The 14276-nt window shown below is 42.4% G+C and overlaps 1 protein-coding gene across 5 annotated transcripts in view; it reads right to left on the reverse strand.

The window, feature by feature from the left end:
* Positions 1 to 14276, reverse strand: part of disp3 (dispatched RND transporter family member 3) — a 501842-nt gene that overhangs the window by 174511 nt on the left and 313055 nt on the right. For all 5 annotated transcript variants that reach the window (XM_060852435.1, XM_060852437.1, XM_060852434.1 and 2 more), the window contains one exon: positions 11028 to 11247. In XM_060852435.1, coding sequence (XP_060708418.1) covers positions 11028 to 11247 — 220 coding nt within the window. The remainder of the gene's footprint in view (positions 1 to 11027; positions 11248 to 14276) is intronic.

The following is a 14276-nucleotide window of genomic DNA, read 5'->3' on the forward strand; positions in this document are numbered from 1 at the left end:
TGTTACAGTCCTTGCATGGTATTTTGTAAATGACATTAGTTTTGCTGGTTGTTAGTATAGGGTCCTTTAGGTTCATCAGTCACAGTTCCAGTGTGTTGGTAGGTTTGTGGGATACCATGATGCCAAGGGGTCAGATTAGTCTGCTAGTTATCTCCGAGATGTCTTTGGTGTATGGTAGTGTGACTAGGGTTTCTGGGCGTGTTCAGTCTACGTGTTTGGGTTTGTTGTTTAAGAAGCAGCGGATCAGGTACCCGTTCTTCTTGAATATGCTACATCAATATCACACTTACAGCACAGTTTATGTGGTCACACACTGTTTCAACCGGATTGCTACTGTGACTGGATCACAGCCAGAATTTCTCTCCTCCAATGTAACATTGATACTTTGCTTCTGGAATGTGTGTCTGGATTCCTCAGAGCTCTTTGTCAAAACATGACATTATTTTCCATCTCGGTCTCCATTATACACTGTATCAGGGCAGAACTTAAAGCTCATTGTGATTCATACAAGGGCTTAGGCTCATTATTGAATGCTGCTATATTTCTGACATTCCCTGCAGATTATAGATTCATATATCTGATGATGTATCTTGCTGTAGAGGCAAAACAGCATCATAGGAAGGAGCAATTACAGCACTGTCAGCAAGCAAATGAAGTTGCTGCTGCACATCCTATAGAGGGAGAAGCAGGAAGAAGATTCCTCAAGTAGCCGGAGGGGAATATCAATAACCCTCATCTGGAATAACGTGTGTTTCATCAATGCAAATTGGCTAAAACACAATTGACAAATAGTGGACACTGTTTGGATAGTTCAGACTTTGTACTGCACAGGTAGAGCAATTTTCTATAGTGCAAAGTTACACAGGAATGCATTCATCGTGTTATACTAGAAATACCTGTATCTCCCTCTCATTTTAGACACCTCTCAAAACAACAATTTGAATGCAGATAAAGGATGTCCTGCTCCATCACCACCAAACTGGGTCTTCTGCTGGAGCAAGTCGTGCTCAAAAGGAAAGGGTTGCCATCAAGGTTATAGCTACATGGAATTTTTACGCCTGCAACACATTTCATAGAGGACATGGGAGCCTATGTGGCATCTCCCAACTCTCGACCCACAAATGCACTGGGGTAGCACTGATGCCTTATTTTCCAATTATTACTGATTCTGTACAGTTGCTCACAAAGTGGGTGTTTTGTGTGGATGATCAGTGCAGAACAGGCCCAAACACTATCCTTGCATATTGGCTTTAATCTCAGTGTTGCTCACATTATTAAAATGCAATTCCTTGGTTAAACAATCCATGATATCTGACGCTATCTGCCATCAAGGAGTCAGTTGCTTGTGAGAGATAGAACCATAGAAACATTACAGCATAAAAAGACCCCATTCAGCCCATTGCATCTGCTTCAGCTGAATCAATGCACTGTCCATTCTAATCTCACTTTCCAGTGCCTAAACTGTAGCCTTTGAATTAAAGTCTTTATATACAAATTCAGTTTCTTTTTAATTGGGTTGAGTATTTCCACCACAATCATTAAACTGGGTGCTGCACTGGTGCCACCTCGTGCTCCCAAGAGGAGATTGAACAGTTCATCAACTTCACCAACACATTCCACCCTGACCTTAAATTTACCTGGACCATCTCAGGTACCTCCCTCCCCTTCCTGTACCTTTTCATCTCCATCAAGTGACTGACTCAACACTGACATTTTCTACAAACCCACCGACTCCGACAGCTACCTGGATTACACCTCCTCCCACCCTGTATCCTGTAAAAGTGCTATCACTTCTTCCCAATTCCTCCGTCACTGCCTCATCAGCTTCTAGGAGGACCAGTTCAACCACAGATTACACCAGATGGCCTCCTTTTTTAAAGACCACAATTTCCCCTCCCGTATGGTTGATGATGTCCTCAGTGCATCGCACCTACTTCCCGCACCACTGCTCTTGAACCCCACCCCTCCAACCGCAACAAGGACAGAACCCCCTCACCTTCACTCCACCAACCTCCGTATACATCGTATCATCCTCCGCTATTTCCACCACCTACAAATGAACCAGAGATATATTTCCCTCCCCACTCCTATCTGCTTTACGTAAAGACCATTCCCTCCGCGACTAATTCGTCAGGTCCATGCCCCCCAACAACTCACCTTCCCCTCCTGGCACAAACTCCTGCCCCTGCAGGAACTGTAAAACCTGTGCCCACATCTCCCTCCTCACCTCCGTCCAAGACCCCAAAGGAACATTCCACACCATCAAAGTTTCACTTGCACTTACACATGTCATTTACAGTATCCATTGCTTCCGATGTGGTTCCTCTTCACTGAGCGGACAGGATGCCTATTCGCAGAGCGCTTCAGAGAACATCTCCAGGACACCTGCACCAACCAACCCCACTGCCCGTGGCTGAACACTTTAACTCCCCCTTCCACTCTGCTGAGGACATGCAGGTCCTAGGCCTGCTCCATCCCCACTCCCTTACTACCTGACGGCTGGAGGAAGAACACCTCATCTTCTGCCTCAGGACCCTCCAACCCCATTGCATCAATTTTGATTTCATCAGTTTCCTCTTTTCCCTTCCCCCAACCTTATCTCAGTTCCAACCTTCCAGCACCACCTTTATTACCTGTCCTACCTGTCCATCTTCCTTCCCACCTATCCGCTCCACCATCCCCTCCGACCTATCACCAATACCCCACCTCCATCCACCTTTCGTACCCTCAGCTACCTTACCTCCCAGCCCTACCTCCTCCCATTTATCTCTCAACCCCTACGGCTGCCAGCCTCATTCCTGATGAAGGGCTTTTGCCTGAAACGTCGATTTTTCTGCTCCTCGGATGCTGGCTGACCTGCTGTGCTTTTCCAGCACCACACTCTTGACTCTAATCTCCAGCATGAGTAGTCCTCACTTTCACTGAAGCGAATTCCAGACATCCAGTATTCTTTAGATAAAAAGGCTTTTCCTCATGTCCCCTGTAATGCTTTTACCAATCACCTTGAATCTGTATCCTCCATACTGTTCTCTCCACGAGGGAAAACAGGTCATGTGTCCATACTATCCAAGCCCTGCATCATTTTATATACTGTGATTAAGTCACCTTTTAGCCTCCTATGTTCATAGGAAAACCACCCTAGCCTATCCAATCTTTTCTCAGACCTACAATTTTTAACTGCTGACAACATTCTTGTAAATCTCCCTTGTACTCGTTGGCAATTATGCAATTGGCTAATATGTTCTTCCAATAATATGGTGATCAGCACTATACACAAAGTTCAAGCTACGATCTAACCAGTGTCTTTTATAGTTCCAACATTGGATCCCTGCTTCTGCATTTCAAAGGTCAGTCAATGAAGGCAAGCATCCCATTTAGCTTCTTTGTCACCTTTTCTATGTATCCTGCCTCACACAGAAACCTGCACCTCAAGGTCTTTCAATTCTTTGAGCTGTCTCAATACTGTCCTATTTATTTTGTATTCCCTTGCTTTATTTGCTGCCCCAAATGAGTAAGCCCACAATTCTCCAGATTGAATTCCATTTGCTCTTTTTCCAACCATTCAACGAAACCACTGATATTATCCAACAGTCATTAGTCATATTCTTCACTATCAATTATCTGTCCCTTTTTTTTGTGTTATGTGCAAACCTGCCAATCATGCCTCCCACAATTGAGTCTAAATCATTTAATATTATGAACAGATTGACTGGCCTGTAATTAATTGACCTATCTCTCTCACTTTTTAGAATTATGGTATAACATTTGCAGACCTCCAATCCTCTGTTACCTCACTACTGTAGAACGAAGATAGGAAAATGATTTTAGAGCATCCACTATTTCCTTCCTGGCTTCCTTTAAATAACCTAGGATACAATTCTTCCACTCCTGGTGATCTATCCATGTTGAAGAAGTTTGTGAGAAGATTTGTAGCTCGGGTGCTCGTTGTTGTGGTTCTGTTCGCCGAGCTGGGAGTTTTTGTTGCAAATGTTTCGTCCCATTTCTAGGTGACATCTTCAGTGCTTGGGAGCCTCCTGTGAAGCGCTTCTGTGCTGATTCCTCCGGCATTTATACTGGTTTGAATCTGCCGCTTCCGGTTGTCAGTTGCTGTCCGCTGCAGTGGCCGGTATATAGGGTCTAGGTCGATGTATCTGTTGATCGAATTTGTGGATGAGTGCCATGCCTCTAGGAATTCCCTGGCTGTTCTCTGTTTGGCCTGCCCTATAATAGTGGTGTTTTCCCAATCAAATTCATGTTGTTTGTCATCTGAGTGTATGGCTACTAGGGATAGCTGGTCGTGTCGTTTCGTGGCTAGTTGGTGTTCATGGATGCGGGTTGTTAGCTGTCTTCCTGTTTGTCCTATGTAGTGTTTTGTGCAGTCCGTGCATGGGATTTTGTACACTACGTTGGTTTTGCTCATGTTGGGTATCGGGTCCTTTGTCCTGGTGAGTTGTTGTCTGAGAGTGGCTGTTGGTTTGTATGCTGTTATGAGTCCTAGTGATCGCAGCAGTCTGGCTGTCAGTTCAGAAATGCTCCTGATGTATGGGAGTGTGGCCAGTCCTTTGGGTTGTGGCATGTCCTCATTTCGTTGTCTTTCCCTAAGGCATCTGTTGATGAAATTGCGCGGGTATCTGTTTTTGGTGAATACCTTGTATAGGTGTTCTTCTTCCTCTTTTTATAGTTCAGGTGTGCTGCAGTGTGTTGTGGCCCTTTTGAATAATGTCCTGATGCAACTTCGTTTGTGTGTGTTGGGGTGGTTGCTTTCATAGTTCAGGAAAGTGTGCGAAGCAGGCTAAGATAAAAGGTAGGGAGGAGGGACTTGGGGGAGGGGCAATGGAAATGCGATAGGTGGAAGGAGGTAAAGGTGAGGGTGATAGGCCGGAGTGGGGTGGGGGCGGATAGGTCAGGAACAAGATTGCAGGTTGGGAAGGCGGTGCTGAGTTCGAGGGTTGGGACTGAGACAAGGTGGGGGGAGGGGAAATGAGGAAACTGGAGAAATCTGAGTTCATCCCTTGTGGTTGGAGTGTTCCCAGGCAGAAGATGAAGTGCTCTTCCTCCAGCCGTCATGTTGCTATGGTCTGGCGATGGAGGAGTCTAAGGACCTGCATGTCCTTGGTGGAGTGGGAGGGGGAGTTGAAGTCTTGAGCCACGGGGTGGTTGGATTGGTTGGTCCAGATGTCCCAGAGGTGTTCTCTGAAACGTTCCGCACGTAAGGAGCCTGTCTCCCCAATATAGAGGAGGCCACAGCGGATGCAATAATTGATGTCTGTGGAGGTGCAGGTGAATTTGTGGCAGATATGGGAGGATCCCTTGGGGCCTTGGAGGGAAGTAAGGGGGGAGGTGTGGGCGCAAGTTTTGCATTTCTTGTGGTTGCAGAGGAAGGTTCTGGGAGTGGAGGTTGGGTTGGTAGGGGGTGTGGACCTGACGAGGGAGTCATGGAGGGAGTGGTCTTTCGGAACACTGATAGGGGAGGGGACAGAAATATGTCCCTGGTGGTGAGGTCAGTTTGGAGGTGGCGGAAATGATGACGGATGATACGATGTATATGGAGATGGGTGGGGTGGTAGGTGAGGACCAATGGGGTTCTGTCCTGGGAGTGGAGGATCCGGAGGGAGGTCTGTTGCTGGAGGCTTCGGATTTGTTGTAGGTACTGGTTGTCCTGGTTGGGTCCAAATGTTGTTGGTCTGAACGTAGTCCGGAGTCTGTGCGGGGTTAGTCGGTTCCGTAGGCAGGTGCTGAGGAAGGAGATGTGGTTGTGGTAGCGAGTCTGTTTGAGAACGTGGCTGAAGAGCTTCTGGGCAGAGAAGATGGCTGAAGAGCCATCCCATAACCTTAAAAACTATTTATTAGAGTTAGAATTGTAGAAAATTTTACCAGTACTTTTCAATCAGCCTTCCTTCCTTTACCAAATTAACAGACAATAATGGGATAGTGCTCCTAGTGTAGGCTCCTGTCTCATGTTGTTTTCTCCCTCTGAGAGTATCTGTTCTTGTGGTGTTTTTAAGATCTCCCATTGTTCCCTCTCTAGGTGATGCTAACTGCTTGTCTTGGACTTCACACCTTGTGTGCTTCCCCAGATAATGTTGATTGCCTGTCTTGGGGTCCTCATCTCTCCTGCTCCACTAGGTGGTGTTGAATCCTATCACAGGATCTTCACTTTACCTTCTTCTCTAGATAAGCAGTACTTGTTGATTGTGCAACTCTCAAATGGTTCTGACTTCAGCAAATCCAACAATGATAAAGTCATCACAGCAGATACTTTATCAGTGTGAATAAACATATATACACACACCTATATATATATATATATATATATACACACACACACACGGAGAGAGAGAGAGAGAGAGAGAGAGAAAGAGAGAAAAGCAAGAACAATTCAAGAAGCTTTACAATGAAGTGTCATCTATTTGCCTTCTGGAAGATGATTTCTTCCTTTCTCTTTCACTGTGTAATCCTGACTTCTGCAGCTGGGGCGTCGGGAGTATCCACTATACTTGGTTGTGTGGCTGTGGAAGAATTGGTTGGTCATCTCCAGGGGCATTTGGTGTAGAGGACCGAGCTTACTGACAGTTTCCGCCCAGATACAATGTCATGCTCCACTGTTGGGATTTCTCGACACTCTGCAAGGAGTGATGGATGGGCGAGGGACCTCTGGTTTCTTAAGAAGCATCTGGGTGGCCTGAGTTTAACTCCTCCTCCTGGCAGTTGTCCCCCCTAATGTCTTGACTTTGATGTTGAGCATCTGTGGCTAAAGGAATAGTGTGCATATCTGGAAAAGACTGCACGCTAGATCTGAGATTCTATTGTGGTAAATCCATGTACGCAGCCAGACAGACACCTGCCAGAGCCAGAATGATACTGATAATTTTGGTAGACTGTTTCAACTTTGATCCAGTTGACAGAGTACTTCTAACAAACTTGTCCCTTGGTGCTGGCCTTTTCTTGGTGCAGGTTTGCTGGGTGCTATGAGTATTTGCACAAGACAAAGAAAATTAGTTTAACAAAAAGGAATGAAAGCTTGTGTAGGTTAATAATGAGTTAGCATTAATTGGTAATGGTAGAACAGTCCCACACAGTACAATGAAGGTCCCTGGGTTGATTGCCAAAGTCTTCCACTTTCTGGTGAGTTGACGAGCTTCTATCCATCATCACCTGGCGGTGAGACATTTTTCCTTGCCATGAGACAAAAGGAGGGTAATGCATGCGGGAAATAGTTGGAAGAGCTACTAGTGACAATGGAGGAACAAGACATATGATGAGGTGTCCTCAATAAGTAAGTATGAAGCACAGAGGGCACGAAGGGCTAATAGATTAGATTACTTACAGTGTGGAAACAGGCCCCTTCGGCCCAACAAGTCCACACCAACCCGCCGAAGCGCAACCCACCCATACCCCTACGTTTACCCCTTACCTAACACTACGGGCAATTTAGCATGGCCAATTCACCTGACCCGCACATCTTTGGACTGTGGGAGGAAACCGGAGCACCCGGAGGAAACCCACACAGACACGGGGAGAACGTGCAAACTCCACACAGTCAGTCGCCTGAGTCGGGAATTGAACCCGGGTATCAGGCGCTGTGAGGCAGCAGTGCTAACCACTGTGCCACCGTGCCGCCCACAGATTGGGAGGACAAAGTGAGTGAGAGCAGTCAAGTGAACATGTTACATACAATAGGCATACACATGAATGGTGAGAGGCATGTGCAGCGGCAAGGTTTGAAGAATGGGGAACCTGTTAGTGTGAGGTGGAACTTACCCTTCTAAAGCACAGAAGATATTCCCTTTCCTCCTGAACTGCTGGATATTTATTTTAATCTGTGACACTGTACTAACCCGAGTAACTATCACTGCTCTGGACAAGTGGGTCTGGTTCCATCTCCTTTGCTGGTCAGCAAGAAAAAACATGGCCTTCCTCTGTATCACCTGTCCATCAGCACCTTGAGGCTCCTGCTGAAGAATTTAATTAGTTCATTGAAGTAAAATTCCAACAATTGCCATTGTGGGACTTGAATGGATGTCCCAGGCTTAAAACTCTGATTATTGGTCCAGTGATATTACCAGTATACCACCATCAACTTCCATTTCCAAATTCAAATTGAAAGTTTGTTGAAGTTAGTTGAGTGTTACTGTGTCAGTGAGATTTTCTCATATAGCATAATTTTCACATTTTTTAACCAAGTGTTTCTTCAAGTAACATTTATAGTAGCCAGCTCAGAATGGTCCATGTTGATTTTTCTGTTGGAATTTTCCTTCCATTCTTTATCTTATTAATAATGAAACTGGTCTCTTCTGCCTAGTCTCAAGGAATTGTAAAGCAGGAGAGACTGAAATGCTCACCACTGCCAGGACTTTGCAACATAAAATCATGCTGGTGTCATATTTAAATCCCAGCTGCACACTACTTCAAACAGCTGAATGCTCCAATGTTATCCCCAAGGAAATCAACAATAAATGGAAGTTCAACCCCTGAGGGTCACCACACCATGGGTGAGGGGAAAGGATGAGAATAAAAATCCTTCATGCAGAAAGTTAACCTATGCTATTGGCATCATGCTGCTTTGCAAACCGTCTATCCAGCCAATTGAACTAACTTACCCTCCATTATAAACAGTAATGTGTAGTTATAGATTTTCCAATAAGAGGAAATATCCTATCCATTTCCACCTTGCGAGGATCTCTCAGGAGTTTATATGTTGGGTTGAATGGAACTTATCTTACTCTGTTCTTTATTAGGTAGAAATCAGAACTGTTTTGTTACGAACACTTTAAATGCTGGGTTGGCATTAAAGTAATATAGAAAGACATTTTGGTACAAGTAAATAGCTTTGGGATGATTTTATTGGAATTTTCCTTTATAATCTTTACGATAAGCTTCACATAGTAATCCTTTAAGGTGAGGAAGCTGGCAGCGAGGCAAAATTAATGGCTAACAAGTTCTTGTTTTTCCCCAACTTATATTGCCTTAAGATTTAAATTACTTCAGTGAGATATCCTGATCCGTTGACATAGTAGCAAATTGCAGACCCTGCTAGTCAGTTTGGTTTTGTACAATATTAATATTTGTAATGCAGCTGAAATGTTGTCTTTGTTTTAATGACATGCCAGATCATATACCTTCCCATAACTTATCCATGATACAGGACAATTCTTTATAGAATATTATTTTACTGTTACAAGGAAGGTTTATTCTCAGGCAAGATTCTGAAGAAATCCTTTTAATATTCTTTCATTGTGTGAGCTTGATCTTCACGGCTCAGGGTTCCATTTAAAAGTGAATTGTGGTCACTAATCTTTCTACCTCTGCTCTATCTGCTTTTGTATGAATGCAATTGAGAAAATTACTACATGCTGAGGTGAATGAGTGAAACAAAGAGATCAGTACTGTGAAGCAGGGGTTATGGATACATGCCTGAATATAAAGTAGATAAAAATATAGTGTGAAAGAAACTCCGTCAGAATGCTTATGGAGCAGTTAATGTTTTCACTTTTGATCATTACATTAAGATTCTATAACATGAGTTTTCCCAAATATTGTTCCTTTGTAATGTAGTTACTCAGCTCACTTTTAGTCAGCCCATACCAAGTACCCACAATATTATCAATTCTATTTAATAGAATGCAATTCATAGAAAGGACAACAGAGAACTTAAATGAAAGAGAATGGCTGTGGAGTTTCACAAAAACTAAACATTCTGTAAATACTCAGGAGATTAGGCAAGAACTCTATTTATTAACACAATAAATGTGTTTACGTTTTCTCAACATCTTTAATTAATCTCGCCAAAAGTTATTCAGTCAATCTTAGGAAAGACTCTACTGTCTAACATACAGCTTAGAAATGTTTCTTCAAAATGCTTCCCGGAAGTTTTATCTTATTCACCTTACTCAGGATTCAGTGTCATGAGTTTACAAATAACTTCTTGAAACTGGTCCTAACTGGCCCCTATTTTGAGCTTGTGCCACTTTCTCCTATTGATACAGCTTAAACTGCAGTAGTGCTCTAGGTTTATGTTTCCTACACTTATTGTGAATAAAGTTTGGACAGGCATTCTAATTTTTCCCAAAGTTAAAATATTTAATATTTTAAAGCCTTTCTTTACAAAGCTCAGGTCTGTGATGCTAAAGACCGTTCTTTTGGCTTTCTCCTAACCCACTTCCAGGGCTGACATCTCCAGTATTTCACAGTTACCAGAACTAGGTATATATTGGGATAACTAATTTAAATTTAAACCATGGCCTCCTAATGTAATATAATGTATTCCAAATTCCTTTTTACCTCAATAATTTTTTTCAATCCTACATCATGAATCTGAGAATAAGCCTTTTTATTCGTTTAGTTAGTAACACAAAATAATACTGCTAACATCCTACCATGCATCACACTGCAATAGATGAACTAGGGTTACATTGTAAATTTCACTGCAGCTAAGCCACAAATAGAGTGGAGAAAGATAGGATTGTTTGAATGAGAGAAGAGCTTCCATTACTATTTAATTTTAAAACTTAAAAAAAGCAAACAAAAATAACAAAATTCATTGAATTAACTTTACACATAAAAGCTTTACTCATGGTCCTTCGGGGAACTGCACTACCTAGTAAGGAATTAAGCAAAAGAAAAACCTAAAAGATTCAAGGTTTGACTCCTGGTCTGTGTCGAACTAGCTGATCTCAGTTTTGTTGACAGTAATGTAGTTACAATTGGCCTCTACCAATAGGTAAAAATCTGGAATTTCAGTTCCAATTATAAGCCATTGGCTCTTGCTGAAATGCACATTTGTGGATATTGTTTGTTGTGATTAGATTCAGCTACTAAACACAATGCAAAAGGCACACAAGGAATCATCATTTTGGAAACTTAATGAAGAGAAACATATTTGTGGAAGTATTGCTAAGGCCTTGAGGGATAAAATTTGAAATAGAAAAAGCATCTTTAAAGGAATAATACAGGATTATGTCCATATTAGATATACAAATGCCTGACCAAATTTCTCTTCAGCTCAAACACATACTTATTTTACTCACTTGGTGGATTGTGAGGCCAAAAGGTCAGCATAAGAGATCACAAACTTCTGAAACTTTCTGTGCTGCTCTTCCCATCGGTCATCCACTGAGTAGTAATTGGGAAGTGGGGCTCCAAACAGGATCTCACTACGAAGCAGGGAGCTTTTCATGTTTTCAACTGTTAGTCCCTCATCAACATACCAGTAAAATTCAGGATGAGTAATAGCCAGCTTGAGTGAGCCTGGAAAATTAAAATCAATACAAATCATATCAAAAATAATGAACAAAGATAAATGCTGGCTGTTATTTTTACGAAGTTCTTAAATACTCTGCAGTTTACAGCGATGGGTGCCCACCCATGTTGGCATTTCGTTGATCAAAATCTGAAAAGTCAAATTAATTCGAGTTAAGAAGCTGATGAAGATCTTTAAAACAGTGGTTAAATACGACTACATTTTCCTGAAACATTATCAAAATAAATAGTCATCTAAACTATAGCAGTCAATAATTCATTACTTAACCCAATTTTAACCCACAGTCTTCAAGTCTTTAAAATCACGTAATGAATGGTTATCACTTACTACCTCTCAATTTGTCTCAGTTCCAATCCTACTTCTAAACTTCTACTTCATACACAAAATAATTTGATGAGTTGGATGGTCAAAATGTCATGTGAACAAACTGCATTTAAAATTCATGATCCTGAAATAATGCTGTGAGGGAATAATTTAAAAAAAAACCTTGATATGCTTATTTCCTTCTACAGCCAGGACTTTTCCTACAATATCGTTGCTGCGGTCTAGCTGAGGTTTCTCAACAACAGAACACTTTTTATAACCGAGGGGTCATAGCATTAAACTGAATGATTTTCTTGGTCCTTATTTTCTTTTAAAACACTGGATGAGTTTGATGTGAGCTTATTGAAAAGTAACAAATAGCTTTCTCACATTGAGCTACTTCTAGTAAAAAACTGAAGAAAAAAAGATGACAACTGCCCGGAACAATATGTACATATTTAAAAAGTAAACATTACTTGAATAGAATATACAAAAATATTACTTTTTGTAATCTATCAGTGATTTTAGACATCCTTATACAGGACAGTCCTGCTACTTCTTCATACTTAAGAGGGAAATCAGGAGATCAAAAAGGGGACATGAGATAGCTTTGGCAAATACAATTAAGGAGAATCCAAAGGGTTTTTACAAATATATTAAGGACAAAAGCGTAACTAGGGAGAGAATAGGGCCCCTCAAAGATCAGCAAAGCAACCTTTGTATGGACCCACAGAAATTTGGGGAGATACTAAATGAATATTTTGCATTAGTATTTACTGTGGAAAAGGATATGGAAGATATAGACTGTAGGGAAATAGATGGTGACATCTTGCAAAATGTCCAGATTACAGAGGAGGAAGTGCTGGATGTCTTGAAACAGTTAAAGGTGGATAAATCCCCAGGACCTGATCAGGTGTACGCGAGAACTCTGTGGAAAGCTAGAAAAGTGATTGGTGGGCCTCTTCCTGAGATATTTGTATCATTGATAGTCACAGGGGAGGTGCCGGAAGACTGGAAGTTGGCAAACATGGTGCCACTGTTTAAGAAGGGGCTAAAGACAAGCCAGGGAACTATAGACCAGTGAGCCTGACCTCAGTGGGGGGCAAGTTGTTGGAGGGAATCCTGAGATACAGGATGCACATGTATTTGGAAAGGCAAGGACTGATTAGGAATAGTCAACATGGCTTTGTGCATGGAAAATCATGTCTCACAAACTTGAATGGTTTTTTTGAAGAAGAAACAAAGAAGATTGATGAGGGCAGAGCAGTAGATGTGATCTATATGGACTTCAGTAAGGCGTTCGACAAGGTTCCCCATGGGAGACTGATTAGCAAGGTTAGATCTCATGGAATAAAGGGAGAACTAGCCATTTGGATACAGAACTGGCTCAAAGGTTGAAGAGAGGGTGGTGGTGGAGGGTTGTTTTTCAGACTGGAGGCCTATGACCAGTGGAGTGCCACAAGGATCGGTGCTGGGTCCTCTACTTTTTGTTATTTACATAAATGATTTGGATGCGAGCATAAGAGGTGTAGTTAGTAAGTTTGCAGATGACACCAAAGTTGGAGGTGTAGTGACAGCGAAGAGGGTTACCTCAGATTACAACAGGATCTGGACCAGATGGGCTAATGGGCTGAGAAGTGGCAGATGGAGATTAATTCGGATAAATGCGAGATGCTGCATTTTGGGAAAGCAAATCTTAGCAGGACTTATACACTTAATGGTAAGGTCCAAGGGAGCGTTGCTGAACAAAGAGACCTTGGAGTGCAGGTTCATAGCTTCTTGAAAGTGGAATCACAGGTAGATAGGATAGTGAAGAAGGCGCTTGGTATGCTTTCATTTATTGGTCAGAGTATTGAGTACAGGAGTTGAGAGGTCATGTTGTGGCTGAACAGGACATTAGTTAGTCCACTGTTGGAATATTGTGTGCAATTCTGGTCTCCTTCCTATCGGAAAGATGTTGTGAAACTTGAAAGAGTTCAGAAAAGATTTACAAGGATGTTGCCAGGGTTGGAGGTTTGAGCTATGGGGAGAGGCTGAACAGGCTAGGGCTGTTTTCCTTGGAGTGTCAGAGGTTTTGGGGTGACCTTATAGAGGTTTACAAAACCTGAAATGATGCTATGTAATCACCTACAAAATCTTAATTTGTCTGAAATTATCTCTATTAGACTCACAAAAACAGACGAACTAATCAGATTAAAATAAATGAATTAATGCCTCCACCAAAACAGCATTGAAATGGAATATATTTCAATTTCCATAAACTGGTATGGCACAGTGTAAACTTCAGGACTCCTGCTTTCTCAGATGTGAGTGATGCAGGTAAATCTGTTTGGTGGTGATGGTGGAGGAGGTGGGGGGGGGGGTCTAGGGGGGCAGGAATGGGGTGAGGGTTGCGATGGCAGGTAAGTGTGTTTTCTGGGGCTTGGATGGCTGGGCATCCTGAGAGAAGAGCAGGGATTTGGCTTTTAACCATCAACCCTACAACTCCCCCTCCCACTCAGTCCTGTCAAATGCCCCTGGATCAGAGAAAATCGAGGCATAACTCACCTGGGGAGAATTTGTGAAGGCTACCACTTTTCCTGCCTGATGGGAACACAGTTATTCAGGCTGGTGGGAAATTGAGGTCTTTAAGTGCTTGTTAGTTGACTATCATAGTTTACTGAATTGGCAGGGAGACAAAAAAGTCAACCATGGGTCTTTCTGACCAGAATGA

This window comes from Hemiscyllium ocellatum, chromosome 37, assembly GCF_020745735.1.
Source record: "Hemiscyllium ocellatum isolate sHemOce1 chromosome 37, sHemOce1.pat.X.cur, whole genome shotgun sequence".
NCBI classification, from domain to species: Eukaryota; Metazoa; Chordata; class Chondrichthyes; order Orectolobiformes; family Hemiscylliidae; genus Hemiscyllium; species Hemiscyllium ocellatum.